Genomic DNA, 27,412 nt, shown 5'->3' with positions numbered 1-27,412 from the left:
CTAGAGCTATCTTTTTTTTTTCCCTTGTCATTTATTTGCTGAAGCAATCAGATCATTAATCTGGATTATGCATCCCCATGGTGGTGTTTAACATGTTTTCCTATCCTCTCTATTTCTTGGAACTGATAGTTTATACTGTTACTTTTTTTTTTAACCTTTATATTTATAAAAATACCATTGTTAATGCATAAAATGTAGTAACTACTGGAAAAAAAAAGTATAGAAAATGTATTGATTACTTCCAGTTTTCCTAACTAGATATAGCCACTGTCAGCAATTGACTTCACCACAGAACTGCCCTTATTTTGTTGTCATTTTAATACCTGCTAATATCCCTTTGCTCTTAAGAATATACTTGGAAACTCTTCCCTAGTGTTTAAAAGCAAGCTTACTGTTCCAGATTTTAAAGATCCTTATAAGGCAGAGAGTTGCCAGTAATTCTTTTCATGATCTGAAATAAGATCAGCTATTTTATACTTTTTAGACCTTAGAACTAAACACTTTCTTTTATCCAAAACATATAAGAATAGAAACAGCAAAATAGTAATTACAAACAACTGGAATGTCTTCTAGTCTGTACACACAAAGTGCTTAATAAGTGAGTAATGAATTAAAGCACATTTCCTTAGGTGTACACAAAGGCATATGTTGAAAAACATTTTTCATTATTTATTTGCTTTTTCTTAAATTACCTTTATCATTTTAAATAGTTTTAAATAAAATAGTTTGACATTTTACCAGAGAATTTATGAAAGTGAAAGATTCGCATATCCTTTCTGTTAATTTTAATGGTTTTGCTCTTTGTTTTTTAATAATGAACAGGATCCTTGTCCAAGTTTGCCTTACCTGGGAAATCAGAAGTGGCATCTTCCTGCAACACGAGTAATACAAATATCTTCCAGAACTATGCAATGGAGGTACAATTTAATCAAAAGAACATCTTCATGTACTACTTAATAAAATTTACATTTCTTAAGTGTTGATAGTCTCTGGTAGAGTGATAAAAAGTTAAATATATGGCATCTGAAAATTTCAGAATGTATATTGCTCCTGAATAAACTTAAAATATCTAGTATTTCAGATTATTGAAGTCATATGACTTTTTCTGTTTAGAAAAGTTCCATACTTCCTTTCATGTTTATCAACATACAAAAGCATTTTTATTTCCAGTATTTATATTTACTCTTTGTTTTATGTATGTCCTCTTTGAATTTTTGTTACACTTTGGTTTTTCTTTTTTGTTTTGGCCATACCACACAGCATGCAGGATCTTAGTTCCCCAACCAGGGATTGAACCCGCACCCCCTGCGGTGGAAGCACGGAGTCCTAACCACTGGACTGCCAGGGAAGTCCCTATTTCACATCTTAAACACTTGTAACTAATTTTGCTGTGCAGGCACACTTTTTGGATGAGGATACAGGGAGCAGTTTTGGCATTTGTGTCAACTTTTTCCATCATGTTTTTCATTCTTTGTGTCACTTTGATGTAGATATCTGCTGGGTATGCTGCTATATCCCATTTTCTTGCAATAAAAAGGTTATAGTTTTACACCTTAAAAACTTTCCCTAATTTTTGTGTAAAAATTGCTTCCAAATACATTTGTGTTTCTGTTTCACACTAATTCGCATAAATTTGGAAAATAAATTTGCATGCAGCTGGAAAATAAATGATGAGCACTGATGTTGCAGTTTACAGAGTTTCTGATGGCTTCAGGAATTTCTGTATTTTAATGTAACGACAGCATTTACATTTATCTATAGCAATGCTTCTTAAACTGTCTGTAGTGACAGACCAGGGTTTTTTTTGTTGTTGCTGTTTTTAATTTCCCATCTGTCATGGCTGTTACTCTTGTAAAATCTACTGATCACCGACTTAGCTGTTACAGCAATTAGTTTAAAGGTCTCCAAATCCTCTTCTCAGTTTCTTTACTTAGCTCATCACAAACCAGTAAGAGTTTGTGGACCAGCTCCTGACTGGTGACCACACTTTGAGTAGCACAGATCTGTAACATGTAATTACCAATACCTATTTTGTGTATTAACAAAGTAATACTTGGGTTTAGTTTTCCGTTTATAAAATCATGGCAGATTTTATAGTACGTAATTATAATGGTAAAAATGCTCACTTAAATGCAAGTTTCCCTTTCAGGCAAAAGTTTTGGAACAGACTTAGCTGAAATAGTTAAAGATGAGTTTATTATATAATGTACTGAATGTAATCCATTTTTCATTTGTAACTTCTGAATCCTTCTGAGTTTTACTTTTCCAGTAGATATATGAATTGAAATGGTTTTTAAATTGTAATTGCACTAACCGGCTTACTTTATAAAATGCTGTTTTCTCCCATAGGTTCTTATCTCGAGCTGCTCTCGTTGTAGAACCTGTGATTGTCTTGTCCATGATGAGGAAATCATGGCTGGCTGGACAGCAGATGATTCAAATCTCAATACAACCTGCCCATTTTGTGGCAATCTTTTCTTGCCCTTTCTGAACATCGAAATAAGAGATTTAAGACGACCTGGAAGGTAATGATTTATGCTTTTTTTCCCTTCATGTTTAAGGGTCATGTTTCCTAGAATATCTCTTTTCTCAAAAAGCTCCTTTGATTCACATTACAGATACTTTTTGAAGTCAAGCCCGTCTACAGAAAATATGCATTTTCCATCCTCCTTTTCAAGGCAGACAAGGCAGTCTTGTATCTCAACATCAGCCTCTGGTCTTGACACATCTGTTCTCTCTGTTCAAGGGAATTTTGATCTAAATAGGTAATTATGACTATGTGGAACTATATTTTAACAACATATATTATACATTTCAAGTAATGACAAAAGAATTAGCTGACCATTTTAAGGTTTAAATTCCTATGTATAATAGATTCTTAATCTCAAGTTCTTATTCCTAATTAATTATCTCTCTCTCGAGGAATTAAGTCAGTACTGAGGTACTTCTACTTTGCAATATTTAATTTTCTACTTAGGAATATTTAATAATCTAAGAAAACATTTGGCGCTGATAGATGAACTATAAAATCAAACTAAGACTTACACAGTAAGCCTAATACAAGTAAGTCTGTGCTTAAAACAAATGCCGAAATCGACTCCATTTTGGAGAAGTGCCAAACACACCAAATATAGCTGGGCAAGTGAAGCTATATTGGTAACTGCATGTGCAAAAGAAAATGCCTACATAGTACTAGCAGGCTAGCATGACCTGTTTGATCCTGAATGCTTAGACTGCAAAACTGCAAATCTGTGTGTGTACCTTCTTTCATCATAGGTCTATTATAGCCCTTTCTTTGTCTCCCACTAGCTCTGACTCCTGAAGGAATAGGTGCCTATTTTTTCTGGTTTGTATCCTCGGGCCTGCTGTGGTTCCTGCAGTATAAAAGTTGTCCACTAAATGTTTTGAACAGATGAATGACTCTTGTATATTTAAAGTTTACTGGATAAAAAGGAAGTTTAACATGACTAGGCTACTTTAAACTGTATCCTTTTTCCCAGCCAAAGCCTGATTAACATCTTTCCTTCGTTTTACTTTGCTATGTGCAGCTCTGATTCTAAAGAGAAGAACATGGTCAGTGAAATAAAGTAAATCTAGACAGTGATACGCTTTTTTCTTTTTTCAATGCCCAAGCAAATCAAAGTTGCTCGAAAATACATGTGCCCGAAGTATTCAGATCCCTGCTGATAGATCAAAAGCAGCTTTGTCAAAATGTCCAGTATTTCCAATGGCCAGGAGTGTTAGTACTTATGGCACCTTGGATAAGGAAGACAATGGAGGACAGAAGCTCATTCCTACAGGCAGCCTGCCAACTACTTTACAAGGAGCTACAGTATGTATTTTGGTGTTTTTTACAATTTGGACATTGATAATTTACGTATGAGTTTGTTCCCCTTGTGCTAAACAGCCTTGTAAGCTTCAATTTTATTATTGTTAAGAAGAGTGTCTTGTTACATGATACAGTTACATTTCTAATTATATGGAAATTATTGACAGGAATTTTTTTTAATGATTTAGTATCATCAATCTTATAATTGCTATTTATGGTTTTCATTTACTCAACAGGATTCTTTAGGATTAGAATGGCACCTCCCAAGTCCAGATCCTATCACTGTTCCATATCTTAGTCCTTTAGTGGTATGGAAGGAACTTGAAAGCTTATTGGAAAATGAGGGTGATCATGCAATAACAGTGGCAGACTTTGTGGACCATCATCCAATTGTTTTTTGGAACCTGGTGTGGTATTTTAGACGTCTTGACTTACCCAGTAATTTACCTGGATTGATTCTTTCTTCTGAGCATTGTAACAAGTATTCAAAGGTATGAGAGTAAAACTTAACTAAAAGCCAGTGCTACTGTCACCATTGTAATGTTTGCATATTCCTAATGACAAAAAAGTAATTTTATGCTGAATATTTTTAATAACCATCTGAATCAATAAAATTGTTGCAAATAATTTTTCTTCTTACAGTCTAGCGGTAAGACAGTCATGTTTTTTAGACTTCTTATAAAGTTTACACAAAATGGACTTGACTTTTTGTTATAGCCTCAAGAATAAACTGTAAATGACTCTTATGAGAAGACTTTGTGAGTTTGCCCCACTCATGCCTCATCTCATACCTCCTTCCAAAATAAGCCTAACACTTTAGTTGGACATCTGTAATTCATATCGCAGTCATGTGCTACCATTCTCTTCATTCCTTTACTGTGAATTTTTGTTTAACATTTCGGTAGTTTGTTATATGTTCACTCGTATTTTTGATATGTTGCTCTATTAAAGCATTTTTTTTTCTTTTTCATATGCTGTCACTGGCACTAAATGGCAAAGTGTCTAAGTTCAGAAACTTTGTCTTCTCCCTTCTTGTACTTCATGTCTATGATTGTGCATGTGTTTGGATTTTCAGTACATAGTGAATGAGAGGTTAACTCAGTCAGAGTATCTGCGCTAGGGTCTTGAACTGATGGAGAATGGGGCTCCTGGATTCGTCTTTCTGTGGAGCCTCAGTCATAAGCTGGTCAAGATTAGCCCTTCATGGTACCCTTTCTCACTGATCTTAGTACTTTGTTAAATCTGCTACTTTAGGGATCATTGGCTTCTCAACTCAGGTCATCTCCCTTCGGTAGGTTATAAAATGCAGACAAATCAGTGATTTTTCTGTTCTCTTTTCTCTCTTACACACATGCATCCTAAAAAATATTTTTAAGGCTCTTTATAAAATATTTACAAAACATTGTCATATAAGGATCATTAATGAATGTTTTTTTATTCTTCAACACAGATTCCTCGCCACTGTATGTCTGAAGACAGTAAATATGTTTTAATACAAATGTTGTGGGACAATATGAAATTACATCAGGATCCAGGACAGCCGTTGTACATCCTCTGGAATGCCCACAGTAAGTGCTGTCATAGAATGCTGATGTCCTTCATATGACAGTACTATTTGCTTTAAATAGCCTAAACTAATGTGTAACTGACTTTTATTTTACACTACTTTTTGTCTTACAGGTCAAAATCGTACTCTTTTGTTTGAGAGTGAGTGTTAAGTTTGATGTTTTTAGTATTATCATCTATGGAGGTCAAGGGGTTTTTGTTTTTGTTTTTTGAGTGGGGCTGTGTATGTGCTGGAGGGGTTATGTTTTGTAGAGTTTTGTTTTTAGCACATTGCTTGTACCCTATTTCTTCTTTGTACTTATTTTTTGTTTGTTTCCATCCCAGGCTGCTGATTTAAAATTCCTTCCAGGGGCTGTATTAAGGAAAACAGTATTTTTAGTTATTGTGTATTTGAGCCTTTAAGCTTATTTTTATCATTATTTGTCTTATTTCTTCCTTTTTTCTTCTTACTTCATTCTTAGATTTCAGTTCTTTTATCTATTGCCCTTAATTTATTTTTAGTGCTTTGTAACTTTTTCAATAGCTGTCAGTTGCTGCTTAATTACATTCTCCTTTCTACACAGAACATTTTTCTTCATCTGCTCTTTTGTTCTTTTACAGCCCAGAAGTATCCAATGGTCCATTTATTGCAAAAAGGTGATAATTCATTTAACCAGGAACTATTGAAAAATATGGTAAAAAGCATTAAAATGAATGATGTCTATGGACCAATGAGTCAGATTTTAGAGACACTGAATAAATGTCCTCATTTTAAAAGACAGAGGTAAGTCATTCTTTTAAATGAATATATTGTTCCTCTAAGCAGATTCATATTGTTTGCTGAGTGATGTTAGAATATCTCATGCTTTTATTAACATAAAAATTTTTGTAGATATGTATAGACTGTTTGAATAGTAATATCTTCTCCACTCCTTTTTCCCCCCAGGAGTTTATATAGAGAAATACTGTTTCTCTCACTTGTGGCACTGGGAAGAGAAAACATTGATATAGGTAATTCAGCATAACATATAACATGTAATATTTAAATATCATGGCATAGTGTTCAAAGTGTTTTTATATTGGTAGTCTTAATTAGTTTAATATAAAATTATATTAATATAATAGAACTGTGTCTGATTTTTTTAATATAAGGTAAAAGATACTTTGATATTTTGGTCATGTTGGTAATAACAATGATAAATAATGAAAGCTAACGTTTTTTGAGGGCTTATTATGTGCCTTACATTGTAGCAAGTAGTTTCCATATTTTATCTCATATAATCCTCAAAATCCCTATGAGATGGGTACTGTTATCATTTCCATTTTATTACTGAGGCAACTGAGGATCCAAGAGGTTAAGTGACTTAAACTTGGGTTTCACAGCAATAACAGAGCCATATCTGAACCAAGCAGTCTTAATTTCCAATCCCATGCTTTTAACTATTGTGTCAGATCACTAATGACATTAAGCTTGTTTCAGAAAAGAAGTAAGGTAGCTAAATATATATTTTAGGAGGTCTCGAACATTTTTGGTTGATCATCTTCTACTCTCAGTTATTGTGCTTGGCCTCCTTTAGAGTAACAAATAGAAAGTAAAAGGATTGAAAAAGATACTCCATGCAAATAGTACTAAAAAGGGAGCTAGAGTGACTACATTAATATCAGAAAAAAATAGACTTTAGAGACAAAGAAGGACATTGTATAATGATGAAACAGTCAATCCACCAAGAATTATTAATTGTTTATAACAATTATAACATATATGCAACTAACAACAGAGCCCCAAAATACATGAAGTAAAAACTAACAGAATTGGAGGGAGAAATAGACATTCAACCATAATAGAACAACTAGGCAGCAGATCAGCAAGGAAATAGAAGACTTGAACAGCACTGTAAACCAACTAGGCCTAAGAAACGTCTACAGAACACACCATCCAACAACAACAAAATACACATTCTTCTCCACTGCACATGGAATATTGTCCAGGATAAACCAAATGTTAGGCCATAAAACAAGTCTCTCAGTAAATTTAAAAGGTTTGAAATCATACAAAGTATGTTCTCTAACCACAGTACAATGAAAAGAGAAATCAATAATAGAAGGAAAATAAGAAATTCACAAGTATATAGAAATTAAACAACACACTCCTAAATAGCAAATTGGTCAAAAAAATCATAATAGAAATTAGACAATACTTTGAGATAAATGAAAATTAAAAACACAACATACCAAAACTTTGAGATTCAGTGAAAGCAGTTTCTACCTTAAGAAACTAGAAAAAGAAGAGCAAGCTAAACCCAAAGCAAGCAGGAGGAAGGAAATAAATATTAGTGCAGAAATAAATAAAATAGAGAAACGGGGAAAATATTTTTAAAAATCGAGAAACTCATTGAAATCAAAAGTTTGTTTTTGAAAAGATCAACAAAATTGACAGACCTTTAAGCTAGACTAAGAGAAAAAGAGAGAAGACTCAAATTACTGAAATTAGGAATAAAAGGGGGGATATTCCGGGACTTCCCTGGTGGCGCAGTGGTTCAGAATCCACCTGCCAATGCAGGGTACACGGGTTCGATGGTCCGGGAAGATCCCACATGCCGCAGAGCAGCTAAGTCCGTGCACCACAACTACTGAGCCTGCGCTCTAGGGCCCACGAACCACAACTACTGAGCCCACATGCCACAACTACTGAAGCCTGTGCACCTAGAGCCCGTGCTCCGCAACGAGAAGCCACCGCGGTGAGAAGCCCGTGCACTGCAACAAAGAGTAGCCCCCGCTCGCTACAACTAGAGAAAGCCCGCATGCAGTAATGAAGACCCAACGCAGCCAAAAATTAAATAAATAAATAAATAGGTGGGATATTCCTACTGACCTTACATAAATAAAAATAATTATTATAAATAATTATATACCAACAAGTTAGATAACCTAGAAGAGACAGGCAAATTCCTAGAAAGACATAAACTATAAAACTGATTCAAGAATAGAAAATCTTAATAGACCTATAACAAGTAAAGAGATTGAGTTAGTAATCAAAAATTGTCCCGCAAAGAAAAGCCCAGGACCAGATGGTGAATTCTACCAAATGTTTAAAGAAGGATAATACCATTTGTTATGAACTGCATGTTTGTGTCCCCTACCCCCAAATTCATATATATTGAAACCCTAATATGATGGTATTTGGAAGTAGAGCCTTTGGAAAGTAATTGCATCATGAGGTTGGAGCCCCTAAGATGGCACTAGTATCCTTATAAGAAAAAGAGGAGGGAATTCCCTGGCGGTCCAGTGGTTAGGACTCAGCACTTTCACTGCTGTGGCCCAGGTTCAATTCCTGGTCATGGAACTAAGGTCCCGCAAGCTGCATGGTGCAGCCAAAAAAAACAAAAAGAAAAGTAAAAGAAAAAGAAGAGAGCTGTCCCTCTCTCAGCCACATGAGGATACAAGGAGAAGACAGCTATCTGCAAACCAGGAAGAATGCTCTTACCAGCCACCACATCTGCTGGCACCTTGATCTTGGACTTCCCAGCCTCCAGACTGTGAGAAATAAATGTTCATCATTTAAGCCACCCAGTCTATGGTATTCTGTTACAGCAGCCCAAACTAAGACACTAACCCTTCACAAACTCTGACAAAAAAAGTAGAAGAAAACGAAGTGCTTCCTAGTTCGTTCTATGCGTTAGGCCAATATTATTACCCTGACCAAGCCCAGACAAAGACATCACAAGAAAAGAAAATGAAAGAGCAATATCCCTTATTGATATAGATGCAGAAATCCTCAACAAAATACTAGTAAACCAAATCCAGCAACATAGAGAAAGGATTATTTGCCATGACAAAGTGGGATTTATCCCAGGGATGCAATGTTGGTTCAACATAAAAAACTCCATCAATGTAATACACCATATTAATAGAATGAAAGACAAAACCACATGATGTCTCAATAGACACAGAAAAAGCATTCGACAAAATTCAACAAACTAGGACTAGAAGGGAACATCTTCAACCTAATAAAGGGCATTTGTGAAAAACCCCCAGTTAACACCATACTCAATGGTGCAAAACAGAAAGTCTTCCCTTTAAGATCCAGAACAAGAAGAGGATGCCTGCTTCCACCACTTCTATTCAACATTGTACTGGAAGTTCTAGCTGGGGCTGCTAGGCAAGAAAAAGAAATAAAAGGCATCCAGATTGGAAAGGAAGAAGTTAAACTATCTTTATTTATAAATGACATGATCTTATGTATAGAAAACCCTAGAGATTCCACACCAAATCAAAACAGAACAAAACAAAAAACCCAAAATATTAGAGTTAATAAATGAATTCGGCAAGGTTGTAGGATATAAGATCAAGATACAGAAATCAGCTGAATTTCTGTAACTAGCAATGAATAATCCAAAATGAAATTAAGAAAGCAATTCCATTTACAGTAGCATCAAAAAGAATAAAATACTTAGGAGTTTGTTTAACCAAGGAGGTGAAAGACTTGTACAATGAAAATTACAAACATTGCTCAAAGAAATTAAAGATCATGTGAATGAATGGAAACATACCCCATGTTCATAAATTAGAAGACTAATATGCTTAAGATATCAGTACTACTCAATCTACAGATTCAGTGCAATTGCTGTCAAAACCCCAATGATGTTTTTTACAGAAATAGAAAAACCCATCCTAACATTTATGGAATCTCAAGGGACCCCAAGTAGCCAAAACAATTTCAAAAAGAACAAATCTGGAGGACTCAACACTGATTTCAAAACTTACAGCAAAGCTACAGTAATCAAAACAGTGTCGTACTGGCATAAAGACAGACATATAGACCAGTGGAATAGAATAGACAGCCCAGAAATAAACCCTCACATTTATGGTAAAAATCATTTTTGACAAGAATGCCAAGACCATTCTGTGGGGTAAAGACAGTCTTTTCAATAAATTGTTCTGGGAAAATGGGATATCCACTTAACAAAAGAATGAAGTTGGACCCTTATACAAAAATTAACTCAAAATGGGTTGAATACCTAAATGTGAGTCCTAAAACTATAAAACTATTAGAAGAAAACATAGGACAAAAGCTTCATGACATGGATTTGTCAGTGATTTCTTGGATATGACACCCAAGGTACAGGCAACAAAAAAAACAGGCAAATGGGGCATCATGAAAATTAAAGATTTCTGTGCATCAAAAGGTGGTATCAACAGTGTAAAAAGGCATCCCACAGAATAGGAGAAAATATTTATAAATCATATATCTGATAAGAGATTAATATCCAGAATATATAAGGAATTCCTGAAACTCAACAACAAAAAAGCAGGCCATTGCAAAATGGGCAAAGAGCTTCAATAAACATTTCTCCAAAGAAGATATACAAATGGCAAATAAGCACATGAAAAGATGCTCAACATCACTAATAGGGAAATGCAAATCAAAACTACAATGGGATACCATCTCATACCATTAGATAGAATGGCTACTATCAAAAACCCAGAAAATAATGTGTTGGTTATTTTCTGGAAAATAAGGATATGAAAAAATTGGAACCCTTGTGCATTGTTAGTAGTAATGTAAAATGGTATAGCTGCTGTCGAAAACAATATGGCATTTCCCTTAAAAAATTAAATATAGAATTTCCACATTATCCAACAATTTCACTTCTGGGTATATACCCTGAAGAATTGAAAGCAGGGTCTCAAAGAGATATTAGTATACTTATGTTTATAGCAGTCTTATTCATAATAGCTGAAATGTGGAAGCAACCCAAGTGTCCATTGAAGGATGAGTGTATAAGCAAAATGGGATATATACATACAGTGAACTATTATTCAGCCTTAAAAAAGAAAAGAAATTCTGACATATGCTACAACATGAATGAACCTTGAAGACATTAAATATGCCAGTCACAAAAGGACAAATACTGTATGATTCCACTTAAGAAGTACTTAAAAGAAGCCAAAATCATAGAAACAGAAGTAGAATGAGAGTTGACAGGAGCTGTGGGGAGGGGAGAGGAGTATTATTATTTAATGGGTATAGAGGTTCAGTTTCACAAGATGAAAAGAGTTATGGAGATGGACAGTGGTGATGATTGCACAACATTATGAATGTATGTAATACCACAGAACTGTGCACTTAAAAATGGTTATGATAGTAAATTTTATATGTATTTTACCAAAATTTTTTAATTTGGGAAAGAAGAATTTTAAACTGTTGACATCTTAGTACTTCACATTTCAGTGGTCTGTGTAACCTAGCTCTAAATGCTATGGACTCTAAGGTCCCCATTCCAGCTCTGAAATTCTGTGTTGGCGGAAATGACCTAGAGATTCCTTCTTGGCTTCTAATTTTGTGGTTCTGTAGTATTACAAAAACTTGATTGCTGATAATATCAAATATAAATTTCTTTATGCCTTTATTTATGAATTTTTGCAGATGCATTTGATAAAGAATACAAGATGGCATATGATCGTCTCACACCTAGTCAAGTCAAGAGTACCCACAACTGTGATAGACCACCAAGTACAGGAGTGATGGAATGTCGAAAAACCTTTGGAGAACCTTATCTTTAAGATATGTGTGTGTATTTTTTCAATATGTATTGTGTAGTCAGTGTATAAAATAACACTTTTAGACTCTAACCTTTTTTCTGCAATTTTTCAAAATGCATTTGTAAATGGTTCAGGAAGTTCAGATAGTTTATGTACAGAGTGTCTTAAGAAAATACTAACAAGTGGGAGAGAGCTACTTTGTTTCCCATTTCTTCTTTTTTTCTTCTCCGGTACAAGTAATTAAGTATTTTTGTGATGAAAAAATCCATAAACAACATTGGTTCCCACAGAATAAGACAACTGTTTTATGGATTCTTTTGGAAGAGACAGATTGGAAAATCATGTATGGAACTTAAACAAATGTAAGAACAAAGTATCTCCTGTTTTCATAGACTACTCAAATGTTTTGACCATGAAGTTGTATTATACATATTTTAAATTGTTTATAATAAGTTGATATTTTTTTAATTTTTAAACTTAATATAGCAAACAAAATGAACTTAAACTTATGAAGCAAGGTAATTAAGTGCTTATTTTCTTTGTCTGCTGCTATTTGAAGTAATTAGTACAGCTGCAGATCTCTATATGTATATCTATATTTTTTTTATTACTTGGAAGAATGATTCAAAAATGTCAGCGCTAGTGTCAGTGTTGTCCTAGGATCGCATATTAGTACTCCTGAGCCTGACTGCAGTGGGTGAGTCATGGCAGGGGTGTGCATTGCCCAGACTGACTCACTGAGCCTTGTGGAAGGAAAGCCAGAGAGGTTCCAAGTCTGCTGTAAAATCAGGTTCAATATACCATGATTCCAAAATTTTCTCTATTGCTAACAGATACATACAATACACAGGGAAAATAGCTTATAGAGCCAAATATCAATTTAAATTTTAATATTCTACGTGAACACTTATGTTGGGAAATATGTCAGACAGTTTATCCCAAATTCTACCTTTATTTTAATATCTAAAATATTGGGTATGATGCAAATTGTAGTATGTTTATCTGGAATATGACCTATTGGAGTATTCTGTTAATATTATATATATATATATATATATATATATATATATATAATATATAAATATTCAAAATATTTTTTCAAAAGTAGAAAAATAATAACTCTCTAAAAGTACAGCCAGATAGAATTTCCCATATTGAGGAACTTGGCTTTTTCAATAAGCCTTCAGAATCTGGTTTATGGAATCTAAAATCCAGCAATATCCGGAAATAGACAGTAAATTGAATGTTTAAGTACCATGGGTATTAAATAGAATCTTAAAAAATATTTGTAGTCGCATTATTTCTAATATCACTTTCTTTGGGTAATTCTGATAAAAAAGTATCCTTTGGCTGTTAGAATTATTTATCGATTTTCAGTGTGTTCGTGTGGTGTGTGTTTGCACCGATTGTCATAATGAAGGAATTCTCTAGCCAATTTCAAAGAAGGAAAAAATGAATGGTCCTAAATTAGATGTGTAGAAGCCGGTAGAGTTCAGGACACTTTGGACTGGAGATACCTTAAAGTCCTGAGACTAAGAACCAGTTCAGCTGTAGAAAAAACACTTTTGAGTTCATCCCACTAGTGAATAGCACCAAGCTAAAACATTTCACAGCTTTCTACTCTGGGAAATAATGGGGAAAGTTTAAAAATGTAAAATTTTACTTCAGTTAGTTTGGCGCTGAACTTGCTTACTTGAAAAGTCTGGTGCTATGCACATGTATCTGCCTCTTTTGTAAATACCACTCTTGTCTTATCCTTCTTTCCTATTCAGATCCACGCTTCACATTCTAATTCAGTCTTACGTTCTCTAAGTCACAATCATTTCAAAGTTGTCAAAGGAGAGAAACATTTGATAGGTGAGGCTTTTGGCATTAGTGACAAACATCCCTCCAAACAGAATTCTGGGGTTCTATTCTGGTTTTTTGTTATTGTTTGTATAAGAACAGCTTTCACTATTGATTATCTTTTCTTTAACACAAGCAATATATATGAATAACAGTTTATTGATTTCAAATATCTGACCAAAAAAAGTAAGGTAAAGCCCATTCTTTATGGTTCAGACTCATTTAGAAAAGTGAATGTAATTTTTATCTCCTTCCCCTGACACCAAGTTTTGTTTCTGCTTTTGACTGGGTTTTATTTCCCCTATTTTCAATCCCCAGGGAATATTATTTGCACAAATTTACTCTTTAAAAATAAAACCTAAAACATGAATAGAAAGTGGTAAACCTTGATCAAAAGAAAACTAAAATGTAGGTCATCCTTTGAAATAACTCCATACAAACTTTTCTTCAATTTTATCTCTGTTGACCATACATTTTAGAGAATCATGGCCAATCATGTTAGAGAGAAATACCCTTTTGCTACATTATCTGTCTTTTATTTTCTTACTCTTAGTTTTGTTTATCTGTTTACTAGTTGAAAATAAATCATGCCATGTCCTGGTACAACTTGTTTACTACTTCCTCCCATTGTGTTTTGAATGTCATACATTTATATTTTATATCATATTTCAATATTCAGTTTTTTCCTCCTTTCAGGGAGTTATGCAGTCTGGTCATATTCTGATTTTTATTTTGTTTTTTTTTTTTCTTATTTTGCGGGGAGGTTTTTTGCTTTAAAACCCTAAAGCCATTAGCTTATTTTATTTTAAGGTTTTCTTAAAATATCTTTCCATTTTTCTATGTAGAGAAATAGCCCCTGAAAATGTTGGTTCAACATTTTAGGTGATAACGCTTATTTTATTTTATTTCATGCTGGTAATTACTATGATACTTTAGTGCAGCTAGCAAGTGTTAGCCTGCTGCATATAAAAGTTATGTTGTACTTCTACATATTTTGTAAGTATACAGTAAGAAAATAACCATTTGTATGGTAATGTGCGATTGCCCAGCTTTATTTTTGTTTCTCCCACTAGAACTTGAAAGCTGCTGTTAGGCACTTTATCTCAGAGCAGGAAGGGAAAGAGTAGGCTGCCTCTTTGAGAGGGTCCTTGGTCTGCCTTTGTGCTAGTCTTAGCATGCTCTGCCCTTCCTGTTTGGATACAAGACAAAGTTTTATTTCAGAATTGAATTCTCTGGTAGCTGCATACCAGTTTACCTTAATACCCTCAGTACTTGGTATCTTATTATCCCTTCATACTGCCCTCTTTCTCTGACCCCAAAGTAAGTACATTTGCTGGCTTAATTATTTTTGTTTACAAAATTAGTATTGGACAAATTAATATAGGAATTTCTGTCTCTGATTCAAAAAGTCTGTGTAAGATTGAACAGACTCTTCTGCTAAAGTTACTGCAGCCTTTCCACAGTTGCTGTTCATTTGAATGGCTCCTTCCTTTTGTATTTAAAGATTTTCTTTTCAAACATAGTACTGTGGTAAAACCATTGGAGCAACTGTTGGAATTTTCTGTAAATGAAATTCTCCAGATTTGCCAGCTCATCACAGTTAAAGGCCTGAGGACCAGAAGTATGCTTTGGTTGTATGGGCAGCCTGAGACCAGGGTGTCCTGCCTGGGTCTAGTGACCCCACAGGGATGGACAACCCTGATCACTGGCCCTCTCTTTGTACCTTTCATAGTAACCAGGCCCAAAATACACTGCAAGCTGCACCTGCAGGGGGACCCTCCCACAAAGAAGGGGGCCAGAACCAAGGATATTCTGTGGCCCACTAGGCCAACCAGTTCTTCAAATGTATCTACCAGGCTGTGTCTTAAATTCCAATTCTTGCCCCTTTTGGTACTCACCTTTAAATGATAATTAGGATATACAATTGTTATGATACTTTCAGAGTATCACAAAAGGCCAAGCCTATAATTTGATAGAAGCATTTTCAGATCTGTTGATGAGAGTACAATATAATGTTCATAATGTACAGTAACCATTTAAACATATGCTAATTTTTTAAAATTTGGAATACATCCTTTTTTTCTGGTACTACACAGAATCTTAACCCATTGAATTAGGAAGAGTTTTACATTTTTATAAATTTGGCCCAAACCTATCACCAGGGCTGTCAAGGAAATGCAGCCTCAAGGGGAATGAAGGAGAAATCATCCAATTTAGACACTCACGTAGGACAGTTCTGACTTTCTTGCTGAATGAAATACCTAGAATTTGTCCCATGTAACTAGCTACACAGAACATCTTGCCCATCAAATGAGAGGACCAGCTAACCATTATCTTGACATTTTAAGATGGTACTTTACCTCTAAAACAGGACAATTTTAATAAATTGTGGATTTATAATGGATTGCAAAATTTTTTATTTCAAGCATAACAAATTGATCTTTTAGAAGTTATGTAAGTTTTCCATCTCCCTGAAATCTCCTCTTTCTCCCCACCAGCTGCTCATCCATCAAGACCCAGCCTTCATTTTTATGTTTTCGACTCTTTTCTTCATTGTGTGAAGTCAGAACTTCCTTTCTAGGCAAAGAGAAATGCCAGAAATTTAGCAAACGGATCAGAAAAATGATATTCAACCATTAGAGTCAATTTTAATCATCAAATGGCAGCCCAGCACTTTATCTTTACAGGATGTTTCACCGTCCATCACTCCTCATAAGTCATTCTGGGGAAGAGCATCAGCTCCCAGGCTGTCAGTGAGGAGGTGACATCCTCGAGACCAGCTGAGATTGGTGGCAGATACCAGATTGGTGCCCAGAGTGTTGGTATTGGGATCTCCCTTCCATAGGCACTGCTCTCTCCTCCTGTTCTTAGGCCATGGCATATGGAGACCAGGCAGTGCAGCAGAATCAGGAATGAGGATAACTAATTTAAGAATATGGAATGTGAACATGATCCCATATTCTTCATCAGTCGTCTTCTCTCGAGCATTCTGACTAAATGACCTAAAGATATGGATAAAAACACATCCATTTTTGTAAAATATCATTGGGACTCACAATTTATTGAAATTTAGTGAAAGTCATTTCCAAAGAATGTGAGTCCTGGAGTAGTGAGGCCATGAATTAAATTAACCAGCCCGTCTTAAAAGATGGATTATGGACTGAAGTACTTTGAACACAGCCTTTCAACATCAAAATGTTTGGTTTCTTTCCCACATCACACTTGTCCTGCTATCTTCTAGTCTTCAGTGACTCCTCTCTCATGTTTGTAATTAAAGCGATATTTACCATCGTAAACTACATTCACCTCAGTTCCATTGGCTTCATAACCACGACACTGTTTCATTTTTAATGTGCCCCTTAACCTGATGCCAGTAAAAGCAGCAAGCAGTGGTATTTAATATACAAGCACTTCAACTTCCACCTGAAATGTTTAACCACACAATTTTTAAAAACACAGGTGTCGGGCTTCCCTGGTGGCGCAGTGGTTAAGAATCCACCTGCCAATACAGGGCACATGCGTTCGAGCCCTGGTCCGGGAAGATCCCACATGCCGCGGAGCAACTAAGCCCGTGCGCCACAACTACTGAGCCTGCACTCTAGAGCCCACGTGCCACAACTACTGAAGCCCGCGCGCCTAGAGCCCGTGCTCCTCAACAAGAGAAGCCACCGCAATGAGAAGCTTGTGCACCGCGACAAAGAGTAGCCCCCGCTCACCACAACTAGAGCAAGCCCGCGTGCAGCAACGAAGACCTAACGCAGCCAAAAATAAATAAATAAATAATTTTTAAAAAAACACACAGGTGTCCTTTACATCAGCTACCGTGGAAGTAGTAATACTCTTTTCCTTACCATCTTGTCATTGTGTTAAGCATTTTTGGAATTTCTCCTTTGTAATCGCCTTAATATCCACTTGTAAGCCACACAAGAAATCAATCTTCTTGCTTTATAATCCTATCTAGGATGACATACAAAAATAGCCTTGCCCCACTGGATCTCTTACTTTGTAAACCAGATTTGGCTCTACTGACTTTAGACTCTTTTTAAAAATTACTTTGTTTCTCACTCACTAGTGCAGCTGTCACTGTTGGGTGAGAATATGAGAGGGGAGGGGCACAGAGCCAGGACAGCTTTGTTAGAATGTCTAATCCCTCAAGGTGACCCACCTGATGGAGACAACACTAACTTGGATTTCCTAATAAATACATATTTTTAAATAGCCCTCAGAGTAGTTTTCCTTCCCTACTACCCACATCTTCCAATTGAAGGGCAAATTATACATTTTAATTTCTTGAGCTGCTTATTTTAATTTCACTTTTCAGAAATGCAACGAGAGCAAATGTAGTCCTCCTTTTTAAGCTATAAAATATTGGTACACATTTTACTGGACTACAGTGTGTAATGATAATTGATTCTTGTTATACTTTTTTTCCTATAGACTTTGCTCCTTTAAACTCACCAATAACTGAACCTGTAATGAATACAAATCTGATAGAACCACATGTTTTGCACAGAAAAAGAGACAGTAAACTGCAGCATGTGCTGGGGGCAGGGGCCAGGAGGGTGAGATGGAGACCACACCTGCATCTTTTGCATCAGCAGCCCTTCAGGAATAATCAGGGAACTGTGAACATGGGAGCTTATCTGATTGCTAAGGGACCTGTCCCAACCCTCACTCCCAAATATCTCATTTTAGAAAATCCTCTGACTCGGGTCCTGCTGCTGGCCTCCATGTGTTAGCTGTCTGCATCAGGGGTGGTAGGCACTCCACCCCTCCAAAGAAGAGTCCTAATCCACAATGAGCTGCAGGTGTTTCCAGGGATAAACTTCAGTCCGGATCACATCCACATCAGAGGCTCCTGCCCACTCAGTTCACTCTCCTGGATCATGTTCATTCTTTCTTTAATGTAACAAGTGGTACAGTAACTTCTGGCATGGTTTTCTGATCCATGTCCATTTTGAGCAACAGTGACTGACTCAGACAGACACGGGACAAGATATGATTCGATCTTCTAACATCACACTGATTATCAGGAATACAAAGTACAGGAGGAACATGGTAAAGCCCAGGATCTTGTTCATTCTCCATTTGCATAATGCAATTGAAGAGATCACAAACAGGAGCATGAGAAAAAGCAAAACAATGGCACAAAACAAGCCATTGCTACTGACAGGAACAGGCTGTAATCCATTGATAAAAGAGAAAAGCATCCAAGGAAGGGGCAGGCTGCAAGATGGAAGAAACAGTGTGAATATTCTTAATGTTTATAATCATGCCATATACTTAACAGTATTTTACAATTTACAAAGCACTTATTTTTACACAAACCTGTGAAATAGAGCAGAAAATATTCATTCATTTCACAGGTGAGAAAACTAAGGTTCAGGGAATTATGTGCCCAAGTACTCACAGCTGATAACTGGGAGAGCCTAGATTAAAACAGGTTTTCCGGGTCTGAGTTTGTCTTCTTCATACTTCATGACTTCTGTATGACTAACCTAAATTGGTAGATGTGTGACTCTCTAAATCATGATAAGGCCTAGCTCAGGATAACATTTCCTTACATTCGTTAGTGATCAGGACTCTCCCATGCCCTCTTACCTGCCCCACCCTGCAAACACACACATATACAAATTAAAGAAACCAAAGCCACCACCCAAATCCAGAACGTGATTGGGAAAGTGAAAATAGCGCAGACGCTCTGCTCTGACAAAGTTGGGAGGAGCAGGGTAAGCAAACCCATACAGGAGGACGCAGCATTTGCTTGTTTATACAAAATGCTTTTAGAACCTCTGAGCCGGCAGGAGTCCAAATGCAAAGGAGCAGGAATGTCAGGAAGTAAGACTGAGTCACTGCTTCTTCCAACCCCACCTCCTCCACCTTGGGGGTCAGTGAGCAGAGCGTTTGTATTTGGTAATGGAATTTAATGGACTTCATTTTTCAATTCATCTATAAATTCTAGTCAGTTACATTTCAGGCAGCATTTTAGTTCTATTATCCTATCTGGCTGTCATGAATGAAGGGAGGATACTTTGTTGCCCTGCAGAAGCTAATAACATAAATGCCCTTTTATTTCATGTATAATGATGAATGGAGCAAAAAACCAGCAGACAGAGCCAACACAGTGTTTGCCAGTCAGCCATACATAACATGCCTTAGAAAGCAACTTTGCCACTCACCCCACGGTGATATCAAATATGTTACTGCCCACAGAGCTTGACACGGCCATGTCTCCCAGGCCTTTCCGAGCGACAATCACACTGGTGATGAGGTCAGGAATTGATGTGCCTGCTGCTAGGATTGTCAAACCCATAATCTCTTCAGAAATCCCTATTGTTTCACCAACCTGGTAAATAGTAACAGTAATGAGAAACCAAGTGAAAAATCTGAGGCTCTTCAAAGCACCAACCACATACTACTTTGTGCAAAACCAACACCTTCCACAGAGTTCACATTCCCTTGGCCTGAGTGAAGTAGGGTCACAGCAGAACTAACAGCTGGGGAGATGGGCCATGGAGAGAAAGAATAGGGTCCCTGCTCAAGGCTTCAGGGAATGATGCTGCTCTTTTCTAAACTGGACTAAAAGTCCACCTATGATGCCACTTACTGTCATTCCAACTACAACACCTCTACCTTCCCAAAAGAACTGCTCCTCCAAAGGCCTGTTGGTGTCAAGTTTCCATTTCCAGAACCACGGACACCTGCTATGTTCCAGGAACTTTTTAGAGGCTGGAGGTAGAAGTATGAGCAGTACAACAATGACCCTACTCTCAGCTTGAAAGAGAAAAGCATGTAAATAATAATACAGCTCTGCGCTTAAGTGCAATATTCTAGGTAGAACAGCAAAGCCATTGAGCACTCAGAAGACTGATTAAATGCCGGAAAGGAGGCAAAACTGAGCTTGCTCTCACGAGTGTGTATGATTTCACCAGGTGGAGAGAAGTGTGGGATCCAGAACAGAGGAAGCAGGGAATAATGCTAAGAAGGAATGGTCAACTAGATCAGGTTGTGAAGGGCCTTCTGTCATGCTACGAGACAGAAGAGCCACACCTGAAAAGCACTACATTCCCTGGAATATAAAGTCTACTTTTTAGCCTTTACAATGTATAAACTACAAATTCACTTGGTCCTCGCTATTCCCTGGGTACCGGAAATTCACCCTGAAGGAAAAAAGTCCTTTTGACCTGCTAATGCAGGATTTAGTTCCTGCCGCACACTCACCTGGTGAGCCCACCACACCATGAGGTATGAGAACATGGCTATCCACATGATGGATCCCAGGAAGGTGATAACAAAAAATTTCCTAGCCTCCTGTTTGAAAAGGAAGAGAAATAAGTTGCAGAGGCTAAAGGTCTCTGGCCCTTCTGAGGGAGCCCCAGTATCAGTGAAGAGATCTGCTGGAGGAGTCATGGAGAGGAGGTGGAGATGTTTGAGCTGCCATCTCTGTCTCCAGTGAGGACCTTGAGAAGGATGGGGGTGGTGGCCCATAGGGGAGTCCACACAGGAGGGGGTTCAGCAGTTGCCAAACTGAAGAGTTACCTGCTTGCCCTGGAACCAGACCAATCTCGGTACCTGGTTTGGCTTCAGCAACCTCTCCCCACCCCACCCCTCTCTGGAGCCAGAGACAGAATACGGTTCCCCTTTGGGTGGAGTACGTTAGTCAGACCTTTCCTTATAAACAGGAATACTGGGTAGAAACAGCACTTATCACCCTGGGCTTTCACAATATCCCTGTGCAATATGGACGGTGTACAGTGGCATCCTTCCCATATTAAAATCAAGAAACTGAGAATTCGAGGAGGGGTTAGTTCACATTGCTTATAGTGATGGAAACAAGCACATTCTGAGGCCTCCCAAGCCCATCAGTGTGTCCCCTTAGGTGCACGGTCCCCACCAGAGCTGCAGATTCCATCCCAGATCCTCTCTGTAGTTGAGCCCTGTCAAGCTGGTTTGTCCTGTCCCTTCCGTCCTCTTGAGGGGGAGTGCTGAGAGACCCCACAGCCTCCCTGGGGACAGACAGCTTGGGGACAGCTGGGCAAACTCACCAGCCTCCGGACATCGGGCACCGTCAGCCACAGTGGGAACACAATGGGCAGAAGAAAGAGGTAAATAGCTTGCTTCTGCCTGGTCTCAGGCCATTCCAGGGACAAAGGCTCCTCATTTTCCTCTTCCTCCTCCTCCTCCTCCTCCTCTTCCTCCTCCTCCTCCTCCTCCGCTTCGTCTTCACTCTCACCTCCATCACCTTCCTCTTCACCATCTATACCTTTCTCATCTTCTTTGGCTTCATCTTGATTTTCAGCGTTCAATTCCTGCTCTCCAGTTTCACCTTCATCACCTTTCATTTCACCATCTTCTCCTGCTTGGATTTCACCTTCACCTTCATCATCTTTCCTTTCTGCCTGGATGTCACCTTCACTTTCATTCTCTCCTTTTTCTTCACCTTCACCTTCTGGTCGAGCTTCACCTCCACTTTGCTCTCCATTTTCACCTTCACCAGGAGTTTTAACCTCATTACCTGTCCTTTCACCTGTGCTCTCAGCTTCAGCCACATCTCCCTGCAATCCAAAGCCAACAGATTAATGGGAAATAACTGCCCTGCTTGTTTCCTTCCCAGTTTCTCCCCACATTTTTTGTTGTTCTTCTCAGAATGTATCTAAAAGCTTGAGAATGAGGAAGAAACTAGTGCAATCATTCAGCAAAATTCCCTTCACAACACTCCTACCCAGTGGTGGTCTGGTCTTTATTTGATCATTTCTAGGGATGGAGAACTCACCACCTAAAGCAGCTTCTGTCATCTTGACAACTGTGATTGGTTTGAAGTCATATTTATACCAAAGTTCTACCTCCTGTGTATAGGTTTACTCTTGGGAGCCATACATAACACTCTTCCATGAGACAGCTCTCTTCCCTGGGTTAAAGATTCTATGGTTCCCCCATACTATGGCCTAGAGCCTCCTCTCCTTCTTGGTGAACTCATTCTAGTAGCTTATATCCCATGAGGAGGCTTCTAAAACAACACAGAACACTTCACAGAGTCAAATAGGATTATCACCCCCCTTATTTTAGATACTATGCTTCCATTAATGTTGCCTAAAATGGCATGATATCTTTTGGTGGTTACATCACATTGCTGAGTCCATTAAAACTCCTCAACTGCTCTATTACCTTATATGTGTAAAATGATGATGAGGAGGAGGAGGATACCTATTTTCTGAGGGTATTTATGTGCCAGGCATCATGCTAAGTGGTATAATAATAATCATAATAACAACAACTAGCACTTAGTATGTTTCATGAGTCAATTAATTTATGATATACGCAGAACTAAATCCATCTGACAGATGAAGAAACTAGGGTACAGAGTAGTTAAATAACTTGCTTATGGTCCACACAGTTTGTAAGTGATGAAGCTGGGATTGGAATATGGATACAACTCTTGGCCTCTTAACCACCAAGCTACCCTGCTCTGCAAATGCCAGGGCCGAATGAGATCTTTGGTTCCCAAACATGGTAGCCTGAGAGCTTATTAGAAATACAGATTTCCTTGCCCCCCCGGACCAACTGGAGTATAATCTCTGGGACTGGAAGCCAGGAATCTATTTTAATATGCTCACAAGTGCTTCTAATAAATGCATCTATAGACCGGTGTGTGGGAACCATGGACTGACTCCACTCACTCTGAAAGCCATTGATTCTGAGGGTCCTCAGATTAGGCTCCTAAATGACCTATAACAATGTGCTGGTCCAATCCCTTGAGCAAATGACCCGGGCTGTGTGCTCACGGAGTACGTCATCCATAACAAATTTCATGACACTGCCAACCCCCAACACTGCTCAATGATTCTCAACTCTGCTGCATATTAAAATCACCTAGAGGATTTAAAAACATTCATGCCCAAGGACCCACCCCAGATTTCCTGACTTAAGTGGTTGAAAGTGGGCCGTGGGCAGTTTTTAAAGCTTCCCCAAATTATTCTCATATGCAACCAGGGTTCAGAGCACCCAATGAAGAAGTCAAATATTAATATCCATGAGGCCTGTGCTTTCAGTTGGGAATGAAGAGTGAGAAGACTTGAGTCTAAAATAATTTCTGCCCTCCCTTCCCCACCCTCATCAGGAGAGAAGGCTTCTTGGAGGAAATGACAAGTCATTTAAATTGATAGGTACAGGAGTGTCTGCCCAGCCTGCACCCTCTTCTCTGAGAAATGTCACTGCTAATAGCCCCTGACGGGTAGCTCCCTTCTCCCACACTGGAGTCAAAGCACACCACCTGTCCCTGTCACAGCTGATTGGACACAGGTTGGCAACACATTCTCATATATATTATCTTACTCATACTAAGGTATTAGTGAATTAACTGGCCCCATGAGGTATCTGATCTTCAAAGAAAGGGCAATGCTTACCCCAGAGGAATGAACCTCAAATAGCATTTCCAATCTTCAGGAAGGACTGATTTTTGGTTGGCAAATCCTTCCCTGGGCCTCTCAAATTCCACCACCTGGGAAGAGGCTTGTGCCTACCTGACTGCCAGGATCTTCCTCCTGATCTCCCTTGACGTCTGGAGCAGGGGCTGGTGTGACCGTGACCTCAGGGAGCTTGGCTGGCTCCTCCTCTTTAAAGGATAAACATGGGATAGGTCAGAAGAGTGTGCCAGGTCCTGAGGGCAGCTGGCAGAGACTGGTGTGAGTGGCTACAGGGCTACTGGACTTGTCCACTTCAGGGTCACAGAAGGTTTGTTTGGGGAATTTCTTGTTAACAGGAAAAGGAAAATGATGTGATGTGAATTGTTACTGTCCTGTCCACAGAGATGTCTGCAGATGAGAGGACAGCTGGGAAGTGGCTCTCCTTGCTCTCCCTGTATTCAGACATTTCCATCCTGGCAATGTAGCCAAGGTTACTGTGAACAGCTTAAAAGAGAGGGCAAAGCCCCAGCTCTCAGCGCCTGACCCTTCCCCCTACCAACTGCATGGAGAGGAGCCCGATGATTTCAAAGGCAGCAGCTAGGGAGTCTTGGAATAGGACTGCAGGAGAGGGAGAACTGGAAAGTCTGGAGATCTAGGTTTAGGTACAGGCTCTCTCACTTCTTGGCTATATATCTTTGGGCAAGTCACTTGACCTCTCTGAGCCTCAGTTTCCTTGTCTATAGAATGGGAACAATGACCGCTGCTCTACCTCCCTCCCTCCGAAGCTGCTGGGTGGATCAGGCAGGCCTGGTGTGCTGTGCAGAGCCCACAGGGCAGTAGCTGTCTCACTACCGCGTCCCAGCTGCTACACGGATGCTGGATGTTTTCATCACCAGACCCCTGATGGTCCTCCCTCACTGGGGTTACTGGTCTCAGACCAATTCCCTAGCAGCACTGTGTAGAAGTGACAGGAAGAAGAAATAGAGTCCAATAGAATCTCATTTGGGACAAGATTTAGCAAAAAAGAAATAGAAATTCAACAACCCCTGCCAGGCCTTGCCTACCCCACGTGAGGAGAGTGCAGAGGGAGCCGTACAGGGCCACCCCCGGCCCTGCAGCCACGCCAGGAGGGGAGCACCCTGGAAGGAGGAGGCCGGAGTACAGCGGGAGGAGGGGAGCACCAGCTCATCGCTCCAGCTGACTGGCTCAGAGAGGCCAGGAGGCACGCCCAGTCCCTGGCTGACAGGAGGGAGGAAGGTGGCAGGAGAAAACCCACTGGTCTCACCATCCTCTCACCTTCTGGTTTGCTCTCTGCTTTGGCCTGAGGCTTGGCTTTGGCCTCCTGATTCAAGCTCTCCTCCTCCTTGTCCTTGGAGGGCCGGGCTGTGAATGAGAAAGGAAACACATCTTATCCAAGACCACAGTATCCCTGCTACACCATTCAGTTAGGTTGGTCAGCTGACAGTCAGAGCAGCTGAAGTAGGTGGAAAGAGGCTGGCCTGGAAGTTGCAACATCTGGATTCTGGTCCTCCTAGGCTTGTTCATGGTGCCCAATTCCCAAACTTTTGCCTTAAATTCCCTACATTGTCACTAACTGGCTATGACCTTAGGTTGGTCACTTAGGCTAGTCACTTCCCCTCTCTAGGCCTACTTCCGATAAAATGACATGGTTTATTTTATTTGGGGGCAACAAATAGGATTTATTTCCTTTATGAACTCAAGTGACGGCTGCTTGAGTGCTGAACTGAGAATTCTGGTCCAAGCTTGGTAGGAGAGTAACATGATTCATCGGTGATGTCTGCAATGGGCAGGGAATGAAGAAATAATGGCAGGGAGATATTTTTGCCATCCTTGGACTAGATTGTCTGTAAGGTCCTTTGCAGCTTAATTTCTATGAATTTACTAGAAGCTTTGCTATGGCTCCAGGGGAACTACTGGTGGCCATGTTCATGAGCCTCCCCTCTCCAGTGGGAAAGGGGCAATAGCTGATCACCAAGTTCCCTGCCACTCTCCTTTGGACTCCAGACACCTGCAGCCCAAGCAGAGTCTCCTTCCAGATCCCTGTATACACTCTGTGCCTTGCTGGCAGTCCACAGAGCATCGTGCACAGAATAGTGCTGCCCTGATTTCCAGAAAAGAGAAATGGGGAAGTCAACTCTCTTTCAATATGACTATGTTCCAGGCAACATGCAAAGTGCTATACATGTGTAATTTCAAGCTGAGAGGCACATAGACTGAAGTGCAGGGGCTCACGAGGGTCCTCCTCACAGCTGTGTAGTCCGTGAGGGTGAGGACAATGCAGTCCGTAAGGGTAAGAGCAAAGTGGAGCCATGGGGTCTATTCTGGGTTCCAGGCTGGCTCTGCCCTGTGAGTGCTGGGTGACCTTGGGAAGCCTGTGTACCCTCTCTACGCCTCAGTGTCCCCTCTCTAAAAAGGCAGTAATATGATAGAGCACTGATGTGGGAGTCCATGAGACAAAATAAATAAATACTTTAACTGCTGCAATTAACTTTAACTGCTGCAATTAGCGTGGATTCTGGAGCCAGATGCCTGGGTTTGAATCCTAGTTCTGCCACTTGCTAGCTATGGATCCAGCTGGGTGACCCTCTGTACCTTAGATTCTTCACCTATAAAATCTTACAGAGTGACTTCCCTGGTGGCACAGTGGTTAAGAATCCGCCTGCCAATGCAGGGGACACGGGTTCAAGCCCTGGTCCGGGAAGATCCCACATGCCGTGGAACAACTAAACCCGTGTGCCACAACTACTGAGCCTGCACTCTAGAACCCGTGAGCCACAACTACTGAGCCCGTGTGCTGCAACTACTGAAGCCCACGTGCCTAGAGCCCGTGCTCCACAACAAGAGAAGCCACCGCAATGAGAAGCCCGCGCACCGCAATGAAGAGTAGTCCCCGCTCGCCGCAACTAGAGAAAGCCCGCGTGTAGCAACGAAGACCCAACGCAGCCCAAAAAAAAAAAAAAAAAAATCTTACAGAGTTGTTGAAGGAATAAATGAATTTATATATGAATGTGCTTAAGCCAGTGCCTGGCACCTAGAAAATACTACGTAAGTTTTAGCTATGACAACAATGATGAGTTGACGATAGTACTTGAGAGCAGCTGTTCCACCCAAGAGGCAACTCTGCACTGCTGAGGCCCAGCATTCCAGAGGGTTTGAGTTAGAAGGGACCCTGAAGATCCTCTAGTCCATAATACAGGCAAACTGTGAAGGTTTGGGAATCAAACTC

General features: G+C 39.2%; 2 protein-coding genes across 11 annotated transcripts in view; one reads left to right on the top strand and one right to left on the bottom strand.

The window, feature by feature from the left end:
- Positions 1-17,557, top strand: part of DENND4A (DENN domain containing 4A) — a 132,838-nt gene extending 115,281 nt beyond the window's left edge. For 3 of the 4 annotated variants that reach the window (XM_068553896.1, XM_068553914.1, XM_068553924.1), the window contains 9 exons: positions 823-917; positions 2,350-2,525; positions 2,619-2,765; positions 3,634-3,832; positions 4,066-4,320; positions 5,280-5,397; positions 5,996-6,158; positions 6,321-6,385; positions 11,802-12,326. In XM_068553896.1, the coding sequence (XP_068409997.1) occupies positions 823-917; positions 2,350-2,525; positions 2,619-2,765; positions 3,634-3,832; positions 4,066-4,320; positions 5,280-5,397; positions 5,996-6,158; positions 6,321-6,385; positions 11,802-11,938 (1,355 nt within the window). In that variant the 3' untranslated portion in view covers positions 11,939-12,326. Of the gene's footprint in view, positions 1-822; positions 918-2,349; positions 2,526-2,618; positions 2,766-3,633; positions 3,833-4,065; positions 4,321-5,279; positions 5,398-5,995; positions 6,159-6,320; positions 6,386-11,801; positions 12,327-16,260 lie in introns of those variants that run through there. The other variant, XM_068553905.1, reaches the window with a different exon arrangement.
- Positions 17,296-27,412, bottom strand: part of SLC24A1 (solute carrier family 24 member 1) — a 40,598-nt gene continuing 30,481 nt past the window's right edge. For 6 of the 7 annotated variants that reach the window (XM_068553949.1, XM_068553937.1, XM_068553943.1 and 3 more), the window contains 6 exons: positions 25,462-25,548; positions 24,283-24,374; positions 21,808-22,317; positions 20,984-21,073; positions 19,942-20,108; positions 17,296-18,988 (listed from right to left, as the gene is read on the bottom strand). In XM_068553949.1, the coding sequence (XP_068410050.1) occupies positions 18,739-18,988; positions 19,942-20,108; positions 20,984-21,073; positions 21,808-22,317; positions 24,283-24,374; positions 25,462-25,548 (1,196 nt within the window). In that variant the 3' untranslated portion in view covers positions 17,296-18,738. The remainder of the gene's footprint in view (positions 18,989-19,941; positions 20,109-20,983; positions 21,074-21,807; positions 22,318-24,282; positions 24,375-25,461; positions 25,549-27,412) is intronic. The other variant, XM_068553971.1, reaches the window with a different exon arrangement.

This window comes from Eschrichtius robustus, chromosome 1 (genome assembly GCF_028021215.1).
Source record: "Eschrichtius robustus isolate mEscRob2 chromosome 1, mEscRob2.pri, whole genome shotgun sequence".
NCBI lineage: Eukaryota > Metazoa > Chordata > Mammalia > Artiodactyla > Eschrichtiidae > Eschrichtius > Eschrichtius robustus.
This window is presented reverse-complemented; position numbering and strand designations above follow the sequence as displayed.